General features: G+C 48.9%; 1 protein-coding gene across 1 annotated transcript in view; it reads right to left on the bottom strand.

The window, feature by feature from the left end:
• Positions 1–2624: 2624 nt before the first annotated feature.
• APCDD1L (APC down-regulated 1 like) overlaps positions 2625–19039 on the bottom strand; it is a gene marked incomplete at its 3' end in the record, with an annotated part of 50915 nt that continues 34500 nt past the window's right edge. The window contains exons 3-5 of the mRNA XM_080925532.1: positions 11231–11369; positions 7675–8227; positions 2625–3389 (exon numbers count right to left, since the gene is read on the bottom strand). Of these exons, the coding sequence (XP_080781658.1) occupies positions 2625–3389; positions 7675–8227; positions 11231–11369 (1457 nt within the window). The remainder of the gene's footprint in view (positions 3390–7674; positions 8228–11230; positions 11370–19039) is intronic.

The raw sequence follows: 19039 nt of genomic DNA, 5'->3' as shown, positions 1-19039 counted from the left end.
GTGACTGCACATACAGTGGAGAACATTAATTTTATTTTGTTTTGCTCACAGCCAAGACTAGGCTCTTCCCTTCTGCCAAGGAGAATGCTCCTGGGTCTCTCTCTGCCAGGGTGGCAGGGCCTGGGGGTTCTGAGTCTCTGGCCTATGCCCACCGCTCCTCTCCTCGCTGAAAGAGACATTTTTTTTTCAGTCGGGTACCTCCATAGTGGGCATAGCTAATGCAGCCCAGTGCAAAAACACCCTCTGATTCACCTAATCCGGTGGCTCAGGACCTGCTGAGACATTTCAAATGACCTTCCTTCCCCATTACAGCAACAGACCCCTTATATTTCCCCCCTAGAAACCTCTGACCTCTGGATCCAGCTGACCCATGCCTTTGCTTATCCTGAAACCTCATGCCAACCCCCTCTATCTGCTCCCATGTCTCCATGTGGAAGCTCCAGAGAAACTGCTTCGATTTTCCCTGCCCAGGGAGGCCACAAGTGGCCTTTGGCTTTTCCCAGTCTCTGTACCCTCAAGAGTCATGTTGGTTCTGAGGCTCTCTCCACTAGGCACGAGGTACTCCCAACCCCACAGGGAGATGTCGGGCTGGGTTTACATTCTCTAGAGAATAGACGTAAATGCACTGAAAGCTTTTCTAACACTGATCAACATATGACAGTGGCAGATAGAGGAGAGAAAGGGGTGATGGGTTTTTGGGGGGGCACTAATGCTGGTCTTCTGGAGATGATGTTCAGTCTGAGACATGAATGGAAGGAAGAGCTTAAGGGAGAACGTGTAGCAAACCTCTCCAGCCAGCCAGCCCCCACCCCACCCCCCTTAATCAAGAAACAGAGGCAGATGCAGCTGGGGTGTGGGGGAGCTGTGACTGAACTCTGCGGAGAGCCTGAGCAGCAGCTCCGAGCACAGGAGACACAAAGGAGGGGTGAGGGGGCAGGCATTGGGAGGGCATAGCAGGCTGGGCCTCACCTCTGCTTTGTTCTTCTCTCCCACGTGTCTTTTCTTTGGAACTATAGTCCCGTTGGTTGACTTTAATAACCAGTGAGAACATTTTTCAGGCTGTTTAACTTTATTAAAAGATTTAAATTTGATGATGAATGTCGGCATGGTTGCTTCAAGCCTCAGATAGAGGCTCGCTCAGCCGTGGCTGTGTCCTCGACACCTACTGCCATCCTCACAGGGATAACCTCCCTCCCCACTGCCATGTAGTCCAAGACTGTAAATAATCTAATTATTTCTTGTACTTTGGTAAATATGCCAGGAACACTCGTAGCTGTCTGAGACCCGCAGAGAATATTAACTTGGTGCCTTTTTTTTTTTTTCCTCAAGAAGAATGGATAATAAGTTAGAGCAGTCTCCTTGGGTCTGATTGAACTCTAGTCTCGGAGAGGCCAAGGGCTTTCCTCTGCATGCATCATTAGCCTCATATAGGATTGTTCAAGATCTGTGATAAGAGACATGGGTGGGAGGAGGCAGAGGGGCTGGGAACAAGTGTCTCACAGTCCTGAAAACCCTTGAGCCCACTAGGACACCAGTTAATCTCGCAGTGTGCAGATGAGGCCTAAACCTACGAGCAGGGTCCCCACCGTGATGACAGCCCCCTGAGTGGATGAGAACTCGACATATTAGTATTGCAGTGTGGGGACTTTGGGAGGCCAGGCTTACTGGGTCCTGCCTCCAGATGTTGCTAGGCAGCCTTTGTGGCCCTGACCTCCCGCTGGGGCAGTCCGGAAGATGCTTGCTGTGTTCCTCCTGTCTGTTGACAGCAGCAGATTCTGGAAGAAGATGCGGGGCTAATTACAGGGCACATTGTGCTGCAGCTATCATCAGTATTAATTAGTTTCCAAAGGCAGAAATGCACTTTCCTCCGTGGACCATGCCCCGCTTGGCTAGCCCTAAGCCTGTGAGCGCTAAGCGTGGGCGAGGGAGACTTCGAGGCCTCAGCCTGCGGGGAGAGGCCAAGGTATCAGCTCAGATCAAGCCCTCTTTCCATGCTCTGTGGCCCTGGAGGACCGGATTTATCCATGTGCCGTGTTACCAGCTTAGGGTCTGACTTACAGAAGCAAAGCCAGATGCCTAAAGATGCCAACAGGCAGAACCCCGAGAAAGCTGGCTGGCCCCAGAGAGACAAGCCCTTTGCCAGAGATCGAGAGGTACTGAAAGACCCAAGTGGCATCTTTAATTCATGCCCTGGCTGAGTTTGTATTGCTAAATTCAAATTAATGATCTCTACACCGCAATCCGGAACCTGGCCAAGCGGCAGAAAGCACTTTGGGTACCTCATAGGATGCTCTCTAGGTCTCAGTACCCAAGGCGAGGAAGGGCCAGGAGAGTGACACCAACCACAACGACGGGATTAAAACTAGCAGTAGGGTTTTAGAAACAGCGTTTAACAGCCATATCCGTGTCTGTGGCCTGCACCCCGGGCTTTGCTAGTGCTTTTGAGCCCTGTGGGATTATAGGCTAGACTAGAGGTGGCAGAGCCATATGTTCATCCAAGACAGAGCAATGGAAAAGAGCTGTGTTTCCCCCATAATGCTCTGACAACACAGAGCCAGGTGGGTATCTATCTGTAGGAGGACCACACAGTGTTCAAGGGGCCACCCGGAAGTTAAAGGCTGATATCATAGCCATTCAGAGAAGGCCAGTCCTTGAGTCAGGAGTACCACTGGGAGAGAGATGTCAGGAAGATATGGTGCTCGCCCAATGGGGAGCCTCTGCATTGGAGGCCTTGAAGGCCTAGGGGCTCCTTGGGCCTGCCTCTTGCAGAGCAGCAGGGGGGCCTGGAAGCTGGTAGGACGTTTCTCAGGAGTGTCAGGACTGGACCCATCTGTGGGCCTCTGTCCAACGAAGAGCAGGCTTTGCCCGTGGGGGTCTTGTTCTATCTTGAACAGTTCATACTCTACATGTGGGACCCTGATGCCCAAGGGCAGGCACCCGTTGGTGGCAGTGACATCCCTCTCAGTACCTACTGACCAGACTCCCGGGCCACCGCAGCTGCTTGGTCTGGAGAAGTTGAGTATTTCTGTAGTGACCTGGTCCATGGGGGTCACATGGGCCCGTGTAACCTCAAACATCAGCTCAGTGCTTCCGTGGACTCTAGAGGATGGGGTGCCTCTAGAGTAGTGGCCAGCTGCAAACACGGTGAAGGTAGGCTGGCGGCAGGCAGGGTCTGAGAAATGGTGGTAGTACCCTTCCCAGGAGCGTTTGTGGTCATCAAAGCTGAAGTGCCGTGTGAGGAACAGCACCGCAGGCCTTGCTTCACAGTCCACGCTGACCCAGTGGCCACTGAGGCACAGCGGTAGGGTTGGCCGGGATGGCAGCACAGGTGGGTGGTGCTCGTCGGAGTGGGCGATCAGACTGCAAGCCCGGCAGGGACGAGTGTGGTGCTGCCAAAGTTGAAAGAGTGATCAGGCAGAAGGGAGAGACAGGCGTCAGCTGGAATGATCTCCCAGTCTAGGGACCCATGACTGGTCAGGTGCACGTGAGACCCACTTACGTCATGAGTGTTCTTGGACTTAGTAAAGTTACCCTCTTCCCTGGAGGCCTGAACCCAACAAAGGCCTGAAGTTTATAAAGCAGCCTCAAGACCTGTCCCTTCACCTCCTCATATATGCCTTTCCCTCCCTCTTTCCCTTCTGCACTGGACAGGAAGTGGCAAAAACTCTCTAGGCTGAGGTGCTGACATCCCCAATCCCCAGGTTTCTCCATAAACACACACTTTCTGAATGAACAGGAAACCTGCTGAAGTCTAGGTGGGATAGGGCCCCAGATTTAGAAGACGCCTTGCCCAGGTTGTTTGCCGAGGTTATGCTGAGCCCCTCCTGCAGCCGTTCGACAGAGTACAGTGGAACTCAGAGGCTGGGTGGCCTGCCACAGTTGTCTACAGTTGCACACATCCCTGCAGGACCTGTCACAGAGCTGCACTACAGTTTGCACATCCTCCGTAAAGAGGACACCAGTGCAGGCATGATTGATTTTATGTATGACATATGTGTGTGTGGGGGGGGGGTGAGGGTTTATGTTCCTATGTGTGCAGGCACATGTGGAGGCTTCACGTTGACAAGGGGAGTCTTCCTCTCATCAAGTATCACCTTATTGTGCGGCAAAGTCTCTTAGTTGAACCCCATCTCGTCAACAGGACTCATCTTCCTGGCCTGCCGGCCCTGACCTCTGCTTGACCTTGCTTTGTAGCTCAAGCTAGCCATATACTCCTGATTCTTCTTCTAGCTCTCTGGTGTGCTGCATTTAAGAGCACGTACCACCATGCCCTGCCTCTAACATCATCACAGCAGACAAAACCAGTTGCACTGAAGGCCTGGGGTTTGCAGGACCTCTCCCTTCTGGCTTTTGATTACTTTAAGTCAGCCCTGGCTTGGCTTTGCTGAGGTGAGTAAACTCCCATCAACAAGAAATACTAAATCGAATGGCGTGGAAGTGGCCGTCTATATTCTGGAGTGGAAAAGTTTAGTAGAGGCTGAAAAGGAACCAGACAGAGCATCCCATCTCCCCCACCCCTTCACTTCTTCTTCAGAAATCAGTGCAGAGCCTTCTCTGAAAACGTGATGTCCTGGGACAGTCACTACTCAGTGCTGACACGAGAGCTGGCAGACAACCCTCTTGCCGACGTTCTTGGAGGAACAGAACCGAGGCCTGAGCAGGAAAGGCAAGAGGGAGGACTTTTTTTTTTTTTTTTTTTTTTTTTTTTTTCTTGGATTGCTACCCTTTCAAAGCTCTTACTATTAATATCTGTTCCTTCGAGGGGGCTGAAGTTCTATTTCTGTAGCACATGACCCTATATGAAGTCTTATTTCTGGATATTATTCTTATTCTTATTGTCTCTCATTATTATTTTGAGAAGCCTTGCTGTGTAGTTGAGGCTGAGTTCAAACTCCAGATGGTCCTTTCTGCCTCAGCTTCCGCAGGGCTCGGATAACGAGTGAGCACCATCAGGTTTAGCTGCTATTTGGGGGATTCTGACCCGGAGGACGGGAAGGCACTTTGAAACACAGGTAAATGGTGACAGACTTGTTTGTGACGGAGGAGGCAATGGCAGTTAGCCAGAGTGTTGGTAATTGGGAGGCTGGCTGATAAGAGTTCCCTCTAATTTAGGCCTTTTAACCTACATTCTGAACTGTGCTCACACTAATGTGTATTGACAGGGCCAAATGCACAGCATTGGAATAATACAGAGTAGCTCTTTCCTGCCACACTCATGGGGACACATACGTGACCTCACATGTGCATGATCCCTGTGCAGAGGGACATTGCAGGGGCTGACTGGTCATTTGGAACAAGTGATTTGGGACAGAGCAGGTGGGTGAGGGGACAGGGAAGGCATTTCCTGTTCAGAGGCAGTTAAAGAACACAGCACAATGCTCCTGTCCCCCATGGAACATCTCTAGGGTGTCCTCAACAGAGGCCTATGTGTTAACAGACAAAGCCCCCTGTCTCACACTTGCCAACTTCACACTGATGTGGGCCCATTCCACCAAGCCATTGCTCCTATAGCACGTACCACTTTCTAATTAAGCCCCAGAGGTGATGCCTGCCTTGATGGCTGTGGTGGAGCACAGGCTGATTGATTAGTATTCTATATCCAGGCGATAAATTTGGGGATCAAATTGGTTTTAAATTAACTTCTAAAAATGTTCAGTGTTTACCATCTGGTTTGGGTCGTGGGCAAGGCTCAGGCCCCCGAGAGCAGAGGCGCTATTTGGGGATTTGACTGCAGCATTTCCTTTTCTCAAACGATCTTCCCCCCCTCTCCCCAGGAGGGGGGTTGCCGAGCAGACCTTTAATTTAATGTCTCTGCATCTGGCGCTGGTCTTCAATGACATCTTTCTATGTGTCTTGTTTCTCAATCACTTTTCCAGCTTGTGGAGGCCACCGGGACTGGCCAGGTGGCAGGAAGGGAAGGGTTAGTGGCCCCTGAGTTCCTCCTAGGAGAGAGGAACTGGTCAGCCTTCACTGTGTCTCTTGGAAAAAGGAGGTGGGGGCTGGTAATCAACTCACCTCCTCTGGACTAAGGCCTAGAAGCATTGGCAAATGTTGAAAGGGATTCATTTTGAAAGAACCTTGAGTGTCTCTTTCTGCTCAGGAGTGTGTTCCTTCTCTGCCTCCAGATCCTGGGTTTTGGGGACACTTAGAAAGTGTAAGGAAGGCAGGTGGGTTTGTATTCTTCTCACTAATGCTCACCCCCTGGGATTCTGACAAGCAGTTACCATGGGGGATTAGAAGTTGCCCCAGCTGGCTTTGTAACCTTGTACAGTACACAGTAGGCACTCAATATATGCTTCATGATGGCTGGATAGCTCTTGAGAGATGGCTGAATTCATTCTCCCTCTGTCCATTTGTTTGTGCTTTGTTGTTCTGTTGGATTTTGAGAACTCCCAGCCTCTGTCTCCGAAGCGCTAAGGTTACAGATGTGAGCTGTAATCTGATTACCAGGAAAGAAATTCGAGCTACACTGGTCAGGAGCTCCTGACCCAGAATCCTAACCTGCCTTCATCTCCACTCAGAATAAGCAGTGCTCTCCCGGGGTTCCAGACACTGCTTGGACTTGGGAGTGAAGAAAGAATTCCTGTTCCCGGTCACCTGATGTCACAGCTTCATTTCTGAAAGCTATCTTAGCAGGAGCGGCTCCCATTTTATATTTTAGTTTTGTTTTCTTTCATTTCCTTCTCCTCTTTCTCCTCTACCTTCTCCCTCCCCACTCTCCTCCCCTCCTCTTCTTTTGTTTTTTTCCCTCCCCCCTGCTTTGGTTTCTTTGAGATCGAGTTTCTCTGTGTAGCCTTGGCTGTCCTAGAACTCACTCTCTAGACCAGGTTAGCCTCAAACCAAAGATCCTCCTGCCTCTGTCCCGAGTGCTGGATTTAAAGGCCCGCATCACCACTGCCTGGTGCCTCTTAAAATTTTAAAAAGATTTTTCTCAGTGTTTTTCTGAGGAGGATACTCAGGCATTACCAGCTACCAGAGAGGGTCTCGGCATTGAAAACTCTACCAATCCCACTCTTAAACTGACAGCCCCATCCTTTTAAAGTCTAGGGACAGCATGGTGCTTCCTTACAGCTGAAATTGTATGGCTGTCATAGGGTTGCTTTGGTCCCCCTAGGCTCCTGAAGGATGTCACTAAGAGAATACCACAGCCCCAACAGTGTTTTCAATGCACGTGCCAACACTATGCTGCCTTTATCCAGTTGTGAGATCCCCATGCTGGGTAGTGCCACAGAACTCCCTTGAAGAAGTGCTTTGTGCCTGGAAGGAGGAGACAGGCAAGGTCCCTGACAGCAGGGTATGCAGGGTGTTAGGAAAGTATGCAGAGTAGGGAACAGAGGGAGCAGCTAAACAGGACCAAACAAGGAGAAACCTGCTTGAGCCATTTTGCCCTGTGGGGACAGGTATGGGGTCTTGCAAGAATCATGCAGACCAAATCCAGGAGATGCATGCTGAGAATGACTAGGCTAGGGAGGGTAAACTATGTTGTTCTTGATGAAATGAATCTAGCCTTTTAGAAGCTGAGATGAGAAGGCTCGGGCAGAGGTAACAGAATGTGCTAATGTCCTGAGGTTAGCTGGCCAGGGCTTAGGGGAGTGGGACAGACCCATAGCAGGACCAAACTATTGGACCTGCTGGGTTGGGTACCAGAGCATCATCCCAAGGCTCCATACTCACCAGAACACTTTGCAGGGATCTCTGGTAGCCGGTGGGACGGTAATGCTGTCTCTCTGCCCAGTCAGTGTGGACATCCCCAAGGAACAACTCCTTGACCAGATGAGGTGCCATTCCAGGCTGCTGTTGAATGTGACGTTTCAGGTGCAGCAGGCTGAGTTCGTGCATGCTGAAGCCTAGTGCCACCATGCAGTCACTTGGGACCCGGGAGCTCAGCAGCTCATATAGTGTCTCTGGCAACCAGACCTGGCCCGGGGGTAGCCGTCCTATACAGTCCTGGCCAGCCTGCGTCTGGTTGAGGCGCCTGGTAATGCCAAGCAGGGCATGGTGGCTGTGAAAGACTATACCCACCTTGTGCAGATGGTAGTCAGCCTCGGTGGCACCCTGGGTGACCCAGGAGGCCTGGCGCAAATGAACCTTGCCCTTGATGAGCAGTGAGTGGGTAGGGTCCTGGCAGGAGGAGTCCCTGTAGTAAAACTGGTAGGCTCGGAAGAGATGGTTGGAGTAGAAGGTGTAGGAGCGGGTGAGGAATTCTGGTCCTGGACGGACCTCGCAGCTGCCAGGGAGGAGATGTGTGTTGAACAGAGAAATGAAAACCTACCTGGGTGCTCCCCTTTCTGAGCTGAGTTTTCACTCAAGCCTGGGCCCTGTAGCCTGTTTCCCCAGAAGGTTGTTGGTGGGAAGACTTCTCCATCTTGTGATCTTCATGAAAGCTCTCCAGTTCTCCTTCTGGTCAATCCCGATGGTCCTAACTATTTTTGCTTTTGCCACTGTCTACCACTCGATGTACGTACTCTCTTCCCCACTGAGTGCCAGGCCCTGGTTCTGACCTGTATTTCCTACTGAGGGAAGGGCAGAGAAGTTGAGCGGAGGGATATCTCCCAAGTGTCTCCCCCTGACAAGCTGCCCCCTCTTCCTGGTTCATTCCTCCAATAACCAGCTGTTTCCAGGGTGCAACAACATATACTCTAGGGGTTGCAGGCTACTGGGGGATCTGTGCCAGCCACCCTGCATTGCTGTAGGGTGGAAATGACCGCACCAAAACAAGACTAGAAAGATAGCTCAGTGGATCCAGTAATGCCCCCGAGTTTCAACTTCATTGTCTATGCAGTGAAAATCAATTGTGGTGTGTGCCTACAATCCTAGCTCTGGGATAGAGACAGGAGGATCGCTAAGGCTGGAGAGTCCCAGGTCCCAGTGAGACACTGTATGTCAAAATTAAGATTGAGAATGATTGAGGAAGACAACTTACCTCTATACCACACACATACCCTCATACACACATACACATACACACTCATACACATACATAAACTCACACACACACTCACACACTCACTCATACACACACACACTCATACACACACTCACATACACTCATGCACACACACTCATACATTCACACACATTCATACACACACACTCATACACACTCATACATACTCACATATATACTCACACACATACACACACTCATACACTCACACACATTCATGCACACACTCACTCACATGCACAAACTCACACACTCATACACACATACACACTCACATACACTCACACACATTCATACACACATTCACACAAACTCATATACTCATACACTCGCACACACTCATACACACACTCACTCACATGCACAAACTCACACACTCATACACACATACACACTCACACACACACATTCATACACACATTCACACAAACTCACACACTCATACACAAACACACACACATTCATACAAACTCAGAAATTCATATACAAACACACACACATACTCACACAGAGACAGAGACAGAGAGACACAAAGAGACAGAGAGAGAGGTGGTCAGCTGACCTGGTCTCAGGCTCTTGTCTGTCAACAGTGTAGACAGGTCCTGGGGTGTACAGAAGGAAAGGAACAAACTGACCCCTGGCCCCAGCCATGGATAGAAAACATTCCCAAGGGCTCATTGTTGGGGAGGGCACTCCCCCTTTCCCTGGTGCCCACCTGGATTGCCATCTTAATATGGATTTCATACTTAAGTTGATATCATCCAAGCAAAAAATGGCTCTCATTTTTCCTTCAGGCTCTCTGCTAACATGAAGGAGAAAGCCTCCGCCGAGACCTAATGAGTCTTAAGCCCCAGCTCCCCTTTCTCCCAGAGAGAGCAGACGCTGAGGCTGAGATGGGCCGTGAATCTAGAGAGAACCCAATTATGTGGTTTTGTTTCACTGGGTCTCCTCACAGTTACTTCTTATTTATGGCGAGTGGCTGTTCTCCGCATCCACAGCGGTGTTAGGCATCCTTTAAAAATAATTATATTACACTATAAACGTGTACTGTTTACTGCCTGCCAATTATACCCCAATAAGGCTGTAAAAATGCATGAATATGTTTAAGTAAATAAAAGTAAGTTGGTCCAAAGAAGAATCGTAAGTGGCTAATAGGCCAGGTGGTGGTTGCAGTGAGGGAAGTCACCCTGTACACTTGAGAACCTCAGAGGAGGACTGCAGTATGAAATGGCTGTCCTTAGGCATCCCACAGTCGGAACCTACTGACCCCTTTCTACACGCCTCTCAGAAAGCAGCAAGGCCTACTTGGAGAGTACAGTGGGAATTTCTAGGAAGAAAGTTCTAGAAATTTCTTAGAACTGCTTTGGAAGTGTTACTGCAGGCAGGAGCGGACAACACAGCGTTCCCTCTCTGTGCCCTCAGTGACCCTGCTAGGAGCTGCCTAGGTCCCAGTTGGGCTGCATGAGGTAGGGCTGCAGCCCAGAGCCTGGGAAAAGTGCTAGGAACAATTTGGAGAGCCAGCGCCCACCCCCTCCCGGCACCCAAAGCGCTAGCAGATGTTTGGCAGGCAGATTTCTTCATGAGCTCAGGAGGCATGTGGAGGACAGGGAAAGTTCAGTCCTTGACCCCAGAATGGAATGGGCTGAGAAGGAGATGAGGGTGGGGGGTTGAGGTTGGGGGGAGCAAGAGAAGCCACACTCCCCCTCAGCTCCCATCCAAGGTGACCATAGACGAGGGTCTCAGCTGCCCCTGCAGGGACTTGGCTACAAGGTTAGAACTGGGTGGGAACCTTGGGTTCTCTCTGCCCAGTTACTTCCTGTCTCTGTTCTTTAAACCAGTTGTACTCTCTGCTTGACCCATCTTCCTGTGGATCTCAGAATGGGGACTTCTCTCAACCAGATGTCACCATCTTCTGGAACGCTCCAGGACGTTCATTGTCATACCCTGGGTTTCTGCTTCACAGCACAGTTCAGTGTCATGTTAAACACTTCTACATTACACACATCCCCATTTTCCTCTTTAGCACACACACCCTACTGTGCGCCCAGTGTACCAGCTCACAAGAAGCAAGCCTGAGAATGTGTGTGCGTGCACGTGTGTGTGTGTGTGTGTGTGTGTGTGTGTGATTCAGTTTATCCTTGTTGGCTGGACCTGATGCTTGACAGTTCCCAGCTCTAGATGCCACTTCCAGAGGGAAGGCTGTCAGGCAGCCTTCGGGACCCAGGAGCATTGTATCAACTTCACAGAGGTCAGCGTATAGTTGGGAGCTTAAGAGAGACTTACCCAGTTGAGATCCAAGGTCCAGTGAGGTGTGAGAGTGGGACTATAGTGATGGGCATGTCATTCGGCACTGGCTGCTGACACTGGGGCTCCCTGTGTAGACAGCCACCTCTTGAAGTCCCAGCTGTTTCTGTGGTGCTAGCTGTAAAGGAAAAAGAACATGGTCAGAGACCCACAGGCACCATGTGCACTGTCTGGCCCAGCTGCTCTCCCTGTATTGGGGGGGGGGCGGTTCATAGCCCACCTTAGGCTCCAGAAACCCAGATGTTTGTTGACTGCATACAGCAGACTTGCCATTGTCCCCTTCTCTGTACTGGGACACAGACCAGCATCTAACCCAGTTAGTACCCAGTCAGCGTTCACTGAGTGCATGGCAGGAGACAAGAACCTTAACAGGAGAGCAGCACATAGACCGTATCCCACCAGACCCTCCTACGTAAGCCTGGCCAGGAACCAGCGCCACATGGAGTGAGGTGTCTGAGGATGAACTAAGCAATACGGGTTCTTCCGGTGACCCCAGGATAGGCTGGCAAGGGTGTGGGGCAGCTCCCCCACAGCTCCTAGCTGCTGCTCAGAATTGAGTAGTAAGACTTCAAATAAGGAGCTGTAATCCCCTCAGGGCTGTCATCTCCAACTTAGGACAACTGATAGAGCCCAGATGGCAGGATGCTAGTGTGAGCAGCGTCCAAGTCTTACAGCAGTGACTGTCCTCACAGTGGCCTCTGACCCTGACTGCTAGCCACAGTATCAGGCTTGCCAACCCAGCCCTTCCCACTGAGCCTGGGGCCCAAGTGGATCGGGAGGGGCTCAGAGAGCCTTGGCCAGCCAGGGCCTCCAGGGAAGGCTGCGGATGGGGTAGAGAAACTCTCCCACGGTATGTTCCCATCCCTTCTCCACTGCAGGTTTACAGGTTCCCAGCTGGGCTCTGCGGGAAGGCCAGGGGTACCCCATTTTACTCCTCAGAGCTCTATCTGCTATAGATAGACTTGGACCCCACATTCTCTGTGCCCAGCAGTCTCTCAGGAAAGCTGTGTTCCTGGGATTCTGGAGTCACATGCAGAGTCTCTGGGGACCCTCTCGCTAACTGAGAAGGCCGAGTGGAGTAGTCGGTGGTGATGGTAATGGTACCATGGATCTAGGAGGGTCCAGGTGGTTTTATGGTATGTCCTGCAATCTGTGTCACTTTACTAAGAAAAGCCAGAACTGGAGTCCAGTTTGTCAGATTCAAGTCTGACAGGGTGATTGTTCCTTATCTGGGTCACCAGTGAGTGTGATTTGGAGACACAGGGTCACCAGTGAGGGAAGTGGGAGCCGGTTTGGAGACACAGAGTGCAGGAAACACGTGCGAAGAGTAAAGATCCAAGTGTGGCCATTGGTCCTACAGATCAATCAATTTGTTGATCATGGTCAGACAAGTAGGAGAAACGAAACCAAACAGCTAACCGAGGCAAGGTGTCTTAATGTGGGCATACCGTCACTTGGGAAAGCAGGGGATGGGGTTTTCAGAATTAACCTGGTACATTATCCATATGACCTGAACCCAGATCACTGTGGTCAGTACATGGGCATCCCCATTGAGCCCACCAGTCCCGAACTGACACAGACTTGTCTAAGCTGTCAAGTCAGAGCAGACTGTGGCGCTTCTGAGCTACAGTCATGGTCGGAAGCTGCTGGATTCTCTGGATTCAATTCTGCAGGTTAATTTGAACATCACCGGTGTCAATGAAACCTGTCGCCAAGTGTTGATTTGGTGGACAGATGGGAGCAGAGAAGAATCCGGAGGGGTCAGCCTTATTTGCCTGGTTGGGAAATGAAGCTTACATTTCACAGTGAAATAGCACACGGGCTCTGAAAATTAGAGAGTTGTTGTCTCCATGAATCTCTGGTCCTTGAAGAGATGCTGTCTCTGGTGGGAAGGAAGCCATCACACCCTCCCTGAAGGCACGGAGAAGAGATGTCACGCTCTGTCACAGAGCTTCAGATGCTATTTCTTCTAAGTGTGTTCTCATTTATGTTATTTTTCTGTGAGAAGTTGGGATTTAATTATGTTAGAAGACTATAATATATAGTCAGACCTCTTTGTCTTCAGAACACGAATACACGCACAAAGCCCAGCACAATGGAGGCCTTTGTGAAGAAAGCCCCAGAGGCCAGCCATGTTAGTTTCCCATAACCTCAATGTAAAGGTTGTTAAAAAAAATCAACCACCAACCCAACTAATAGTTAAAAAAAAAGTCTCACGATGTTGCCCCTTCACAGCTTTGGGACAGACCTCGATTTTCTTTTCTTTCTACACCCCGTTTTTTCTTCTCCCCACAGGAAAGTCTTAACTAGATGAACCACTACTGGCAGATGGGGCCATGGCTGGGTCATGTAACTCTTTGCAGGGACCCAAATGCAAGGACCAAATTGATTTTTATCAACCATGGATTTTTAATTAACAGTGGTGTCCACTTTACCGCCATTCAGTATTTACTGTTTACCCCACTAATTAAAAATTATGCTGCTTTTGCATGCATAAGAGGGGGGACATTTGAAATTAGATAGCATCGTTCAAATTACCTACAGAATTAAATTTACAGTACCCAATTGCTCGGACCAGACTCCCAGAGCTGAAAATATGATCTGCCGTGGCCCGATGTGTTAACAGGAGCTAGAACACTAGGGACAGACCACATGCACAGACACCATATGGGGTATGTTTGTGCCTGTGGATGCTGTTGAGTTCCTGACTGTGGGGCTCTAGAGATGACCTGAGGTCCTCACATCCACAGAGCCCATTCCTTGGGAGCTGCCTTGGTTGGAGGTTAGATCTATGTCATGCTGTGTGGCACTCCAAAGCCCTGGCGGACACATCTTCTGCCTGTCCATAGCTGGGGACTGCCCCCTTGCAGTCTGCATGGCCATTTGGAGTTCAGGACCATCCTCTTCCCCATCCTATAGTTGAGTATATAGAGATTCAGAGTGGTAGAGAGATTTAGCTTCTGTCAGTAACAGGATCTTGATTTTTTAAAGAAGCTTGCTTTTTCTTCGTTCTTTCTTTCCTTTTCTCCTTCTTCTTGTTCTTGTTCTTGTTCTTCTTGTTCTCCTCCTCCTTCTTTTTTTTTTTTTTTTTTTTTTTTTTTTTTGTAGTACCAATTCACACATGCTAAGAGCCCAGACTCACAATCCACTTTCTTAAGCCTCCTAAGTGTTGGGTAGGTAGACGTGTATTAACAAGCCAGTTTTTAGTTGTGGTATGTACATACCTGTGCAAGACAGAGGACACCTTGGCTGTAATTCTTTAGGTATTTTTCATCTTTTTCTGTTTAATTTTATTTTTGAGGCAGGTCTCTTTGTAGCTTGGAATTGACCACGTAGTTAGGCTTTTTTTTTTTTTTTTTTTAAATGGGTACTAAGGAATTAAACTCATTTAGACAACTTTAAAAATGCATAAAACATATCTAATACAATAATCAGGGCTGCGTACAGTGGCATATATACTTCTCATCACAGGTTCAAGGCCAGCCTGGACCACAGAGACTCTGCCTCAACAAACAAACAAAACCCAAGCATCCTATTCCTAATGCATCCATTTGGTATTTTAAAGCACCTGATTTGGCGGCCTTTAGAATGATCACAGTCCCAGACAGCTGTCATCTCTGTCTAGTCCCTGACTCTTCAGTCACCATGTAAGGAAGCTTGCTCTCCACATCCACCACGCCCCTTTTCTCAGAGCCTGCAACTGGCAATCGCACGGCTACTATGAATGGCCATCATCTGTATATATTTCCCATGGATGGAATCCGCTGTGCTTGTCTGCTTCTCACCAAAGTCAGCCCTAGGACCTCGAGGGTATTAACATTTTTCAGATAAGCAGTGGAGGCCTGAAGAGCCTGTATGCCCAGCCCTGAGATGGGGAGGACGGGAGGTGATGATGATAGGAGTGTGTGTGTGTGTGTGTGTCTGTGTGTGTGAGTGTTTGTGTGTGTGTGCGTGTGTAGGAGAGTGGAGACCTCTTCTGCTCTGGCTGCTTGATCCCCAGAGAAGCAAGAGTAGAAGACCAAAGTGAGGGCTGAGCAAGTTAAGTGCACTTAAAAATCTGAGTTTGAATTTCCAGCACCTATGTGGAGAGCCAGATGTGACCAGGTATTTCATTAACCCAGAGCTGGTGGGAAGAGTGGCGGAGACAGGAAGTTGGCTCAAGTTCATTGGCCAGCCAGTCTAGTAAAAATTTAGTGAGCTCTGGGTTCCGTGAGAGACAGGCTTTTTTTTTTTTTTTTTTTTTTTTTTTTTTTTTTTTGTATTTTTTTGTATTTGCTTTTGTATTTTGAGCTTTCCTTTTTTGGGGGGGAACAATTGTAGACAATGTTGCAGAAATAGTAGAGCTCTGGTATACTCTCTGTCTAGCTACTATGAGGGTTCCCATCTACTCAGACACCCAACTATGATCAAAACCAGGAAGTAGAATGCAGACAACAGCTTCTTTCAGGGTTGGGTGCTGTGTGTTTCACAACCACAGATCCATTTAGGTTTAGGTTGGTTACCTCCCAGCGATGGATGGGCCATTGCATAGGACAGAACCCCAGCTAAGGAATGGAGTATGGGTCCAGTAGGTTTAGTTTTCTATGCAGACTCTGGTCCTGCAGCCCAACTCTGTGCTCTGTGTATAAATCAGGTTTCCCTCCCTCCTTTCTTTCCTTCTTTCCTTCCTTTTTTTTGTGGTTCCTTTTTGTTTTTGTTTTTTGTTTTTTTGTTTTGTTTTTAAAGCAGGGTATCTTGTATCTCAGGCTGACCTTGAACACATTTTGTAGCCAAGGTTGCCCTTGAACTGTTAATCCTCCTGCCTCCACTTCTTAAATGCTGATTTGCTTAAAAAAAAAAAAAAAAAGTACTTGATTTAAAAGGAAACAAACAAAAAGTTAGAACATCTCTGGTTTATTTCAGACCCTCAGCCTGAGGTAGTTCACCTGGAACGCTTGGGCTTGGAGGAAGGCTTGAGCACATTTTAAATCAAAGTGTCAACCACAGGTCCCACCCAAACAATAAGCTCTTGATTAGCAGAGGCCTCTCTATGCACACTGGGATGTGCTAGCTGATGAGGCTCAGAAAGCCCCAGAAACTGGCTGTCAGAGGAGCGGCCCTCACCACTGCTACAGAAAACATGTGCTTTGGGATGAGATCATCATACATCAGGCACCAGATCGTCCAGTAGATCTCCCCAGAGAAGGTCTTAGATTGGCATGTCATGAAAACCTAACAAATCACGGAAGAGCGAAGACAAAATTGGACGCCCCAGATCCTTTGGGCCCCTCTGCAGTGCTTGGCTTGGCTTCAGCCATTTCACGTGTCTTGCATTTGGCCATATCTTAAAGCCTTGTAATCCATCGAATTCAAGGCCTCTGTGCCTAGGGAGTATGTGTGTGTGTACATTTCAACCCTGGGAAACTCAGAAATAGCAAGTTCTAGAATGAGCATGTCCCAGTTCCCACTCCTGGCAGTTTCTCAGGCCTTTTGGAATGTGTTCTCTGCTGGGTGACCTCAGAGAGGACAATTGCCCTGAGGACCCCGGGAAGCATAGGACACCTGCAACAGTTGATTCCCAGATAAAAATGCAGAGGGGTCTTGGAAGGCCCACATGAGAAGGCTAACAAGGAACAGCAGGGCTCCCCAATGGCCTCCCTGCCTTCTATACACTCCCAGAACCCAGGCATCCGTGATGTAGTTTGGCTTTGCCATTGGTGTGGCTCCACGGTCATGAGCTCCTGTGCGTGGGAAGCTTTTTGTCGAGGGGAGAGGTTTGCCGCTGGGACATCTTTCCCGAGGTCCGAGTTTAGCATTTCCTGCTGAAGGAAGAGGAAGCCCACTACTCCTGGGATGGGAAAGGAATGAGGGGGCTTGGGGAGACAAGATTTGGCCCACTCAGCTGGCCCATCCGCCAGGTTTTTCTGTTTGTTTGTTTAAGAATGTTCCAGCACAAAACTTCCCATCAAAATCCTCTCTGGGGCCCCCATGGTAATGCTAATTACTCTGCTCTGGGCTGGGGCTTCCCCCCAGATGAAAACTGAAAAATTCTAGCTAGAGCACAGATGTTTCAAAATAGCCCAGGCATCTTGGTGATTGATAGGAGCTCTTCCCTCTCTACCCAGATGTAGTATCTAACAGACAAGGTTTCCTCTGCTTCCTCAGCACCACATTCCCACATCTCTAGGTTGGTCTTTAGATGTCCATAATCTCCCCTGCCCCAAACCATCCTCCATTGTGGACATAGAGTGGTTGGGGGCCGGTTGGTTGAACGCTTGGTGGTTCTGGATGGCCATGCTTGGTGGACACTGTGTCTGCCCTGTGGGGTGAGGGTCTGAAACAGTGTTTGATGAACAGATCTATGTCTGGAAGTCTCCTTTGTACCAACAAATCCTTGTTGGATCTCTTGGCAGAAGACCCACGTTTCATTGTTCTGTAGAAAAGGAATTTGACATGAGTGTCACAAGATGGTAGTGTATTCTGAAAGAAACAGGACATATCTCTGAGAAAATAGTGGACTTCCTGATGAACTATGAGATGGGTGCTTGAAGAAGAAACCTAAGGCAAGCACCTCAAAGAACTGGATTCTTCTTGGAGACTTGAGAACCTGGTGGCCCTCAGGTCTTCTCCTAAAGGACCAAGAACCTTCTCATCTATCAGAAATAGTTAGAAGGCTGAAGACCATCATAAGAACATGGAGATTGAAGGTCTTCATGAGGCATCTTGGGTTCATAGAGCTCTCAAAGATGTAGGGGGCGACTGGAAGCCACCCCAGCACTGGGGGAGACACACCACAGGCTGGGCTGTTCTTGGGAGTCCCCACAAGGGGGACCTCTTGAGCTTCAGTTGGGGTGGTTGGGAGTCTGGGTGGAATCCCAGCACAGGCCTCTTCAAGAGTTGGCCTCCAGCCGAGGGCCACGGGCCTCCCTTTCTTCCTCTTTCTAGGTCTTTGGACAAGACAGAGTCCATAGAAGGTCAGTTTTGGGGGTCTCTGCTCTCTCCCATGGTTAGGGTCATCATGTTGGGTCATAACGAGGACATATTTGGGTACCAAAGTGGAAGGGTAATGGGATCACCCATCATTGTCTCTTTTTTAGACACTTGGGCAAGGATAAGAGCCATAAATGGACCGAGAGATGGCACTCAGAAAGGTCCATAACAGTGAAACAAACCAGCTCCTCCCTGGGTCTTTACCCAAAGATTTGTAGAGAGGGAAAACTTTGGGTCAGAAAGCACAGAGATTTTAAATGCAAGAAAATTATGGTGATTCTAACAAATCAATTTTTCTTGCATTGTGTTGAGATTAAGTTCATGGTCTCTTTCATGTCTTCAAAATAAAGACTGTCCCCAGAGTCTGAACTTGTGGGAAACCCTAAGTCATGCTTGAAAACCCCATTTTGCTAGGAGCCACCAGATTTTAAGAGACATAGTAATATTTAATTACGGTATTATTTCACCATCTAGAAAATTAATACAGTTTTCAATTTCAGGGGAGTGCCTGAGTCTTGTTTTTTAAATTACCATACAAATAGAATCCTAAAGGCACAGATATTGGCTTAAGTGTTGCAGACAAGGTACCGGAAAATACATTGGCTTCCTAAATATTCAATAAACGGCCTTTCACTCTTGCCTTCCCTTGTGATTTCCTGATGTTTGTCATCCTGGAGAACAGAACTCGTGGCTGCTCAGGGGACATCATGCGATGATTAGATAACCTTGGCTAGTCATCAGGGATAGAATGGCTGCCATCACAGGAAAATGGTGTGTGTTTCTAGAAAGCTCTATTCTGCCGGCCCTGGTTGACTTATC

Source organism: Micromys minutus, assembly GCF_963924665.1.
Source record: "Micromys minutus genome assembly, chromosome: 11".
NCBI lineage: Eukaryota > Metazoa > Chordata > Mammalia > Rodentia > Muridae > Micromys > Micromys minutus.
This window is presented reverse-complemented; position numbering and strand designations above follow the sequence as displayed.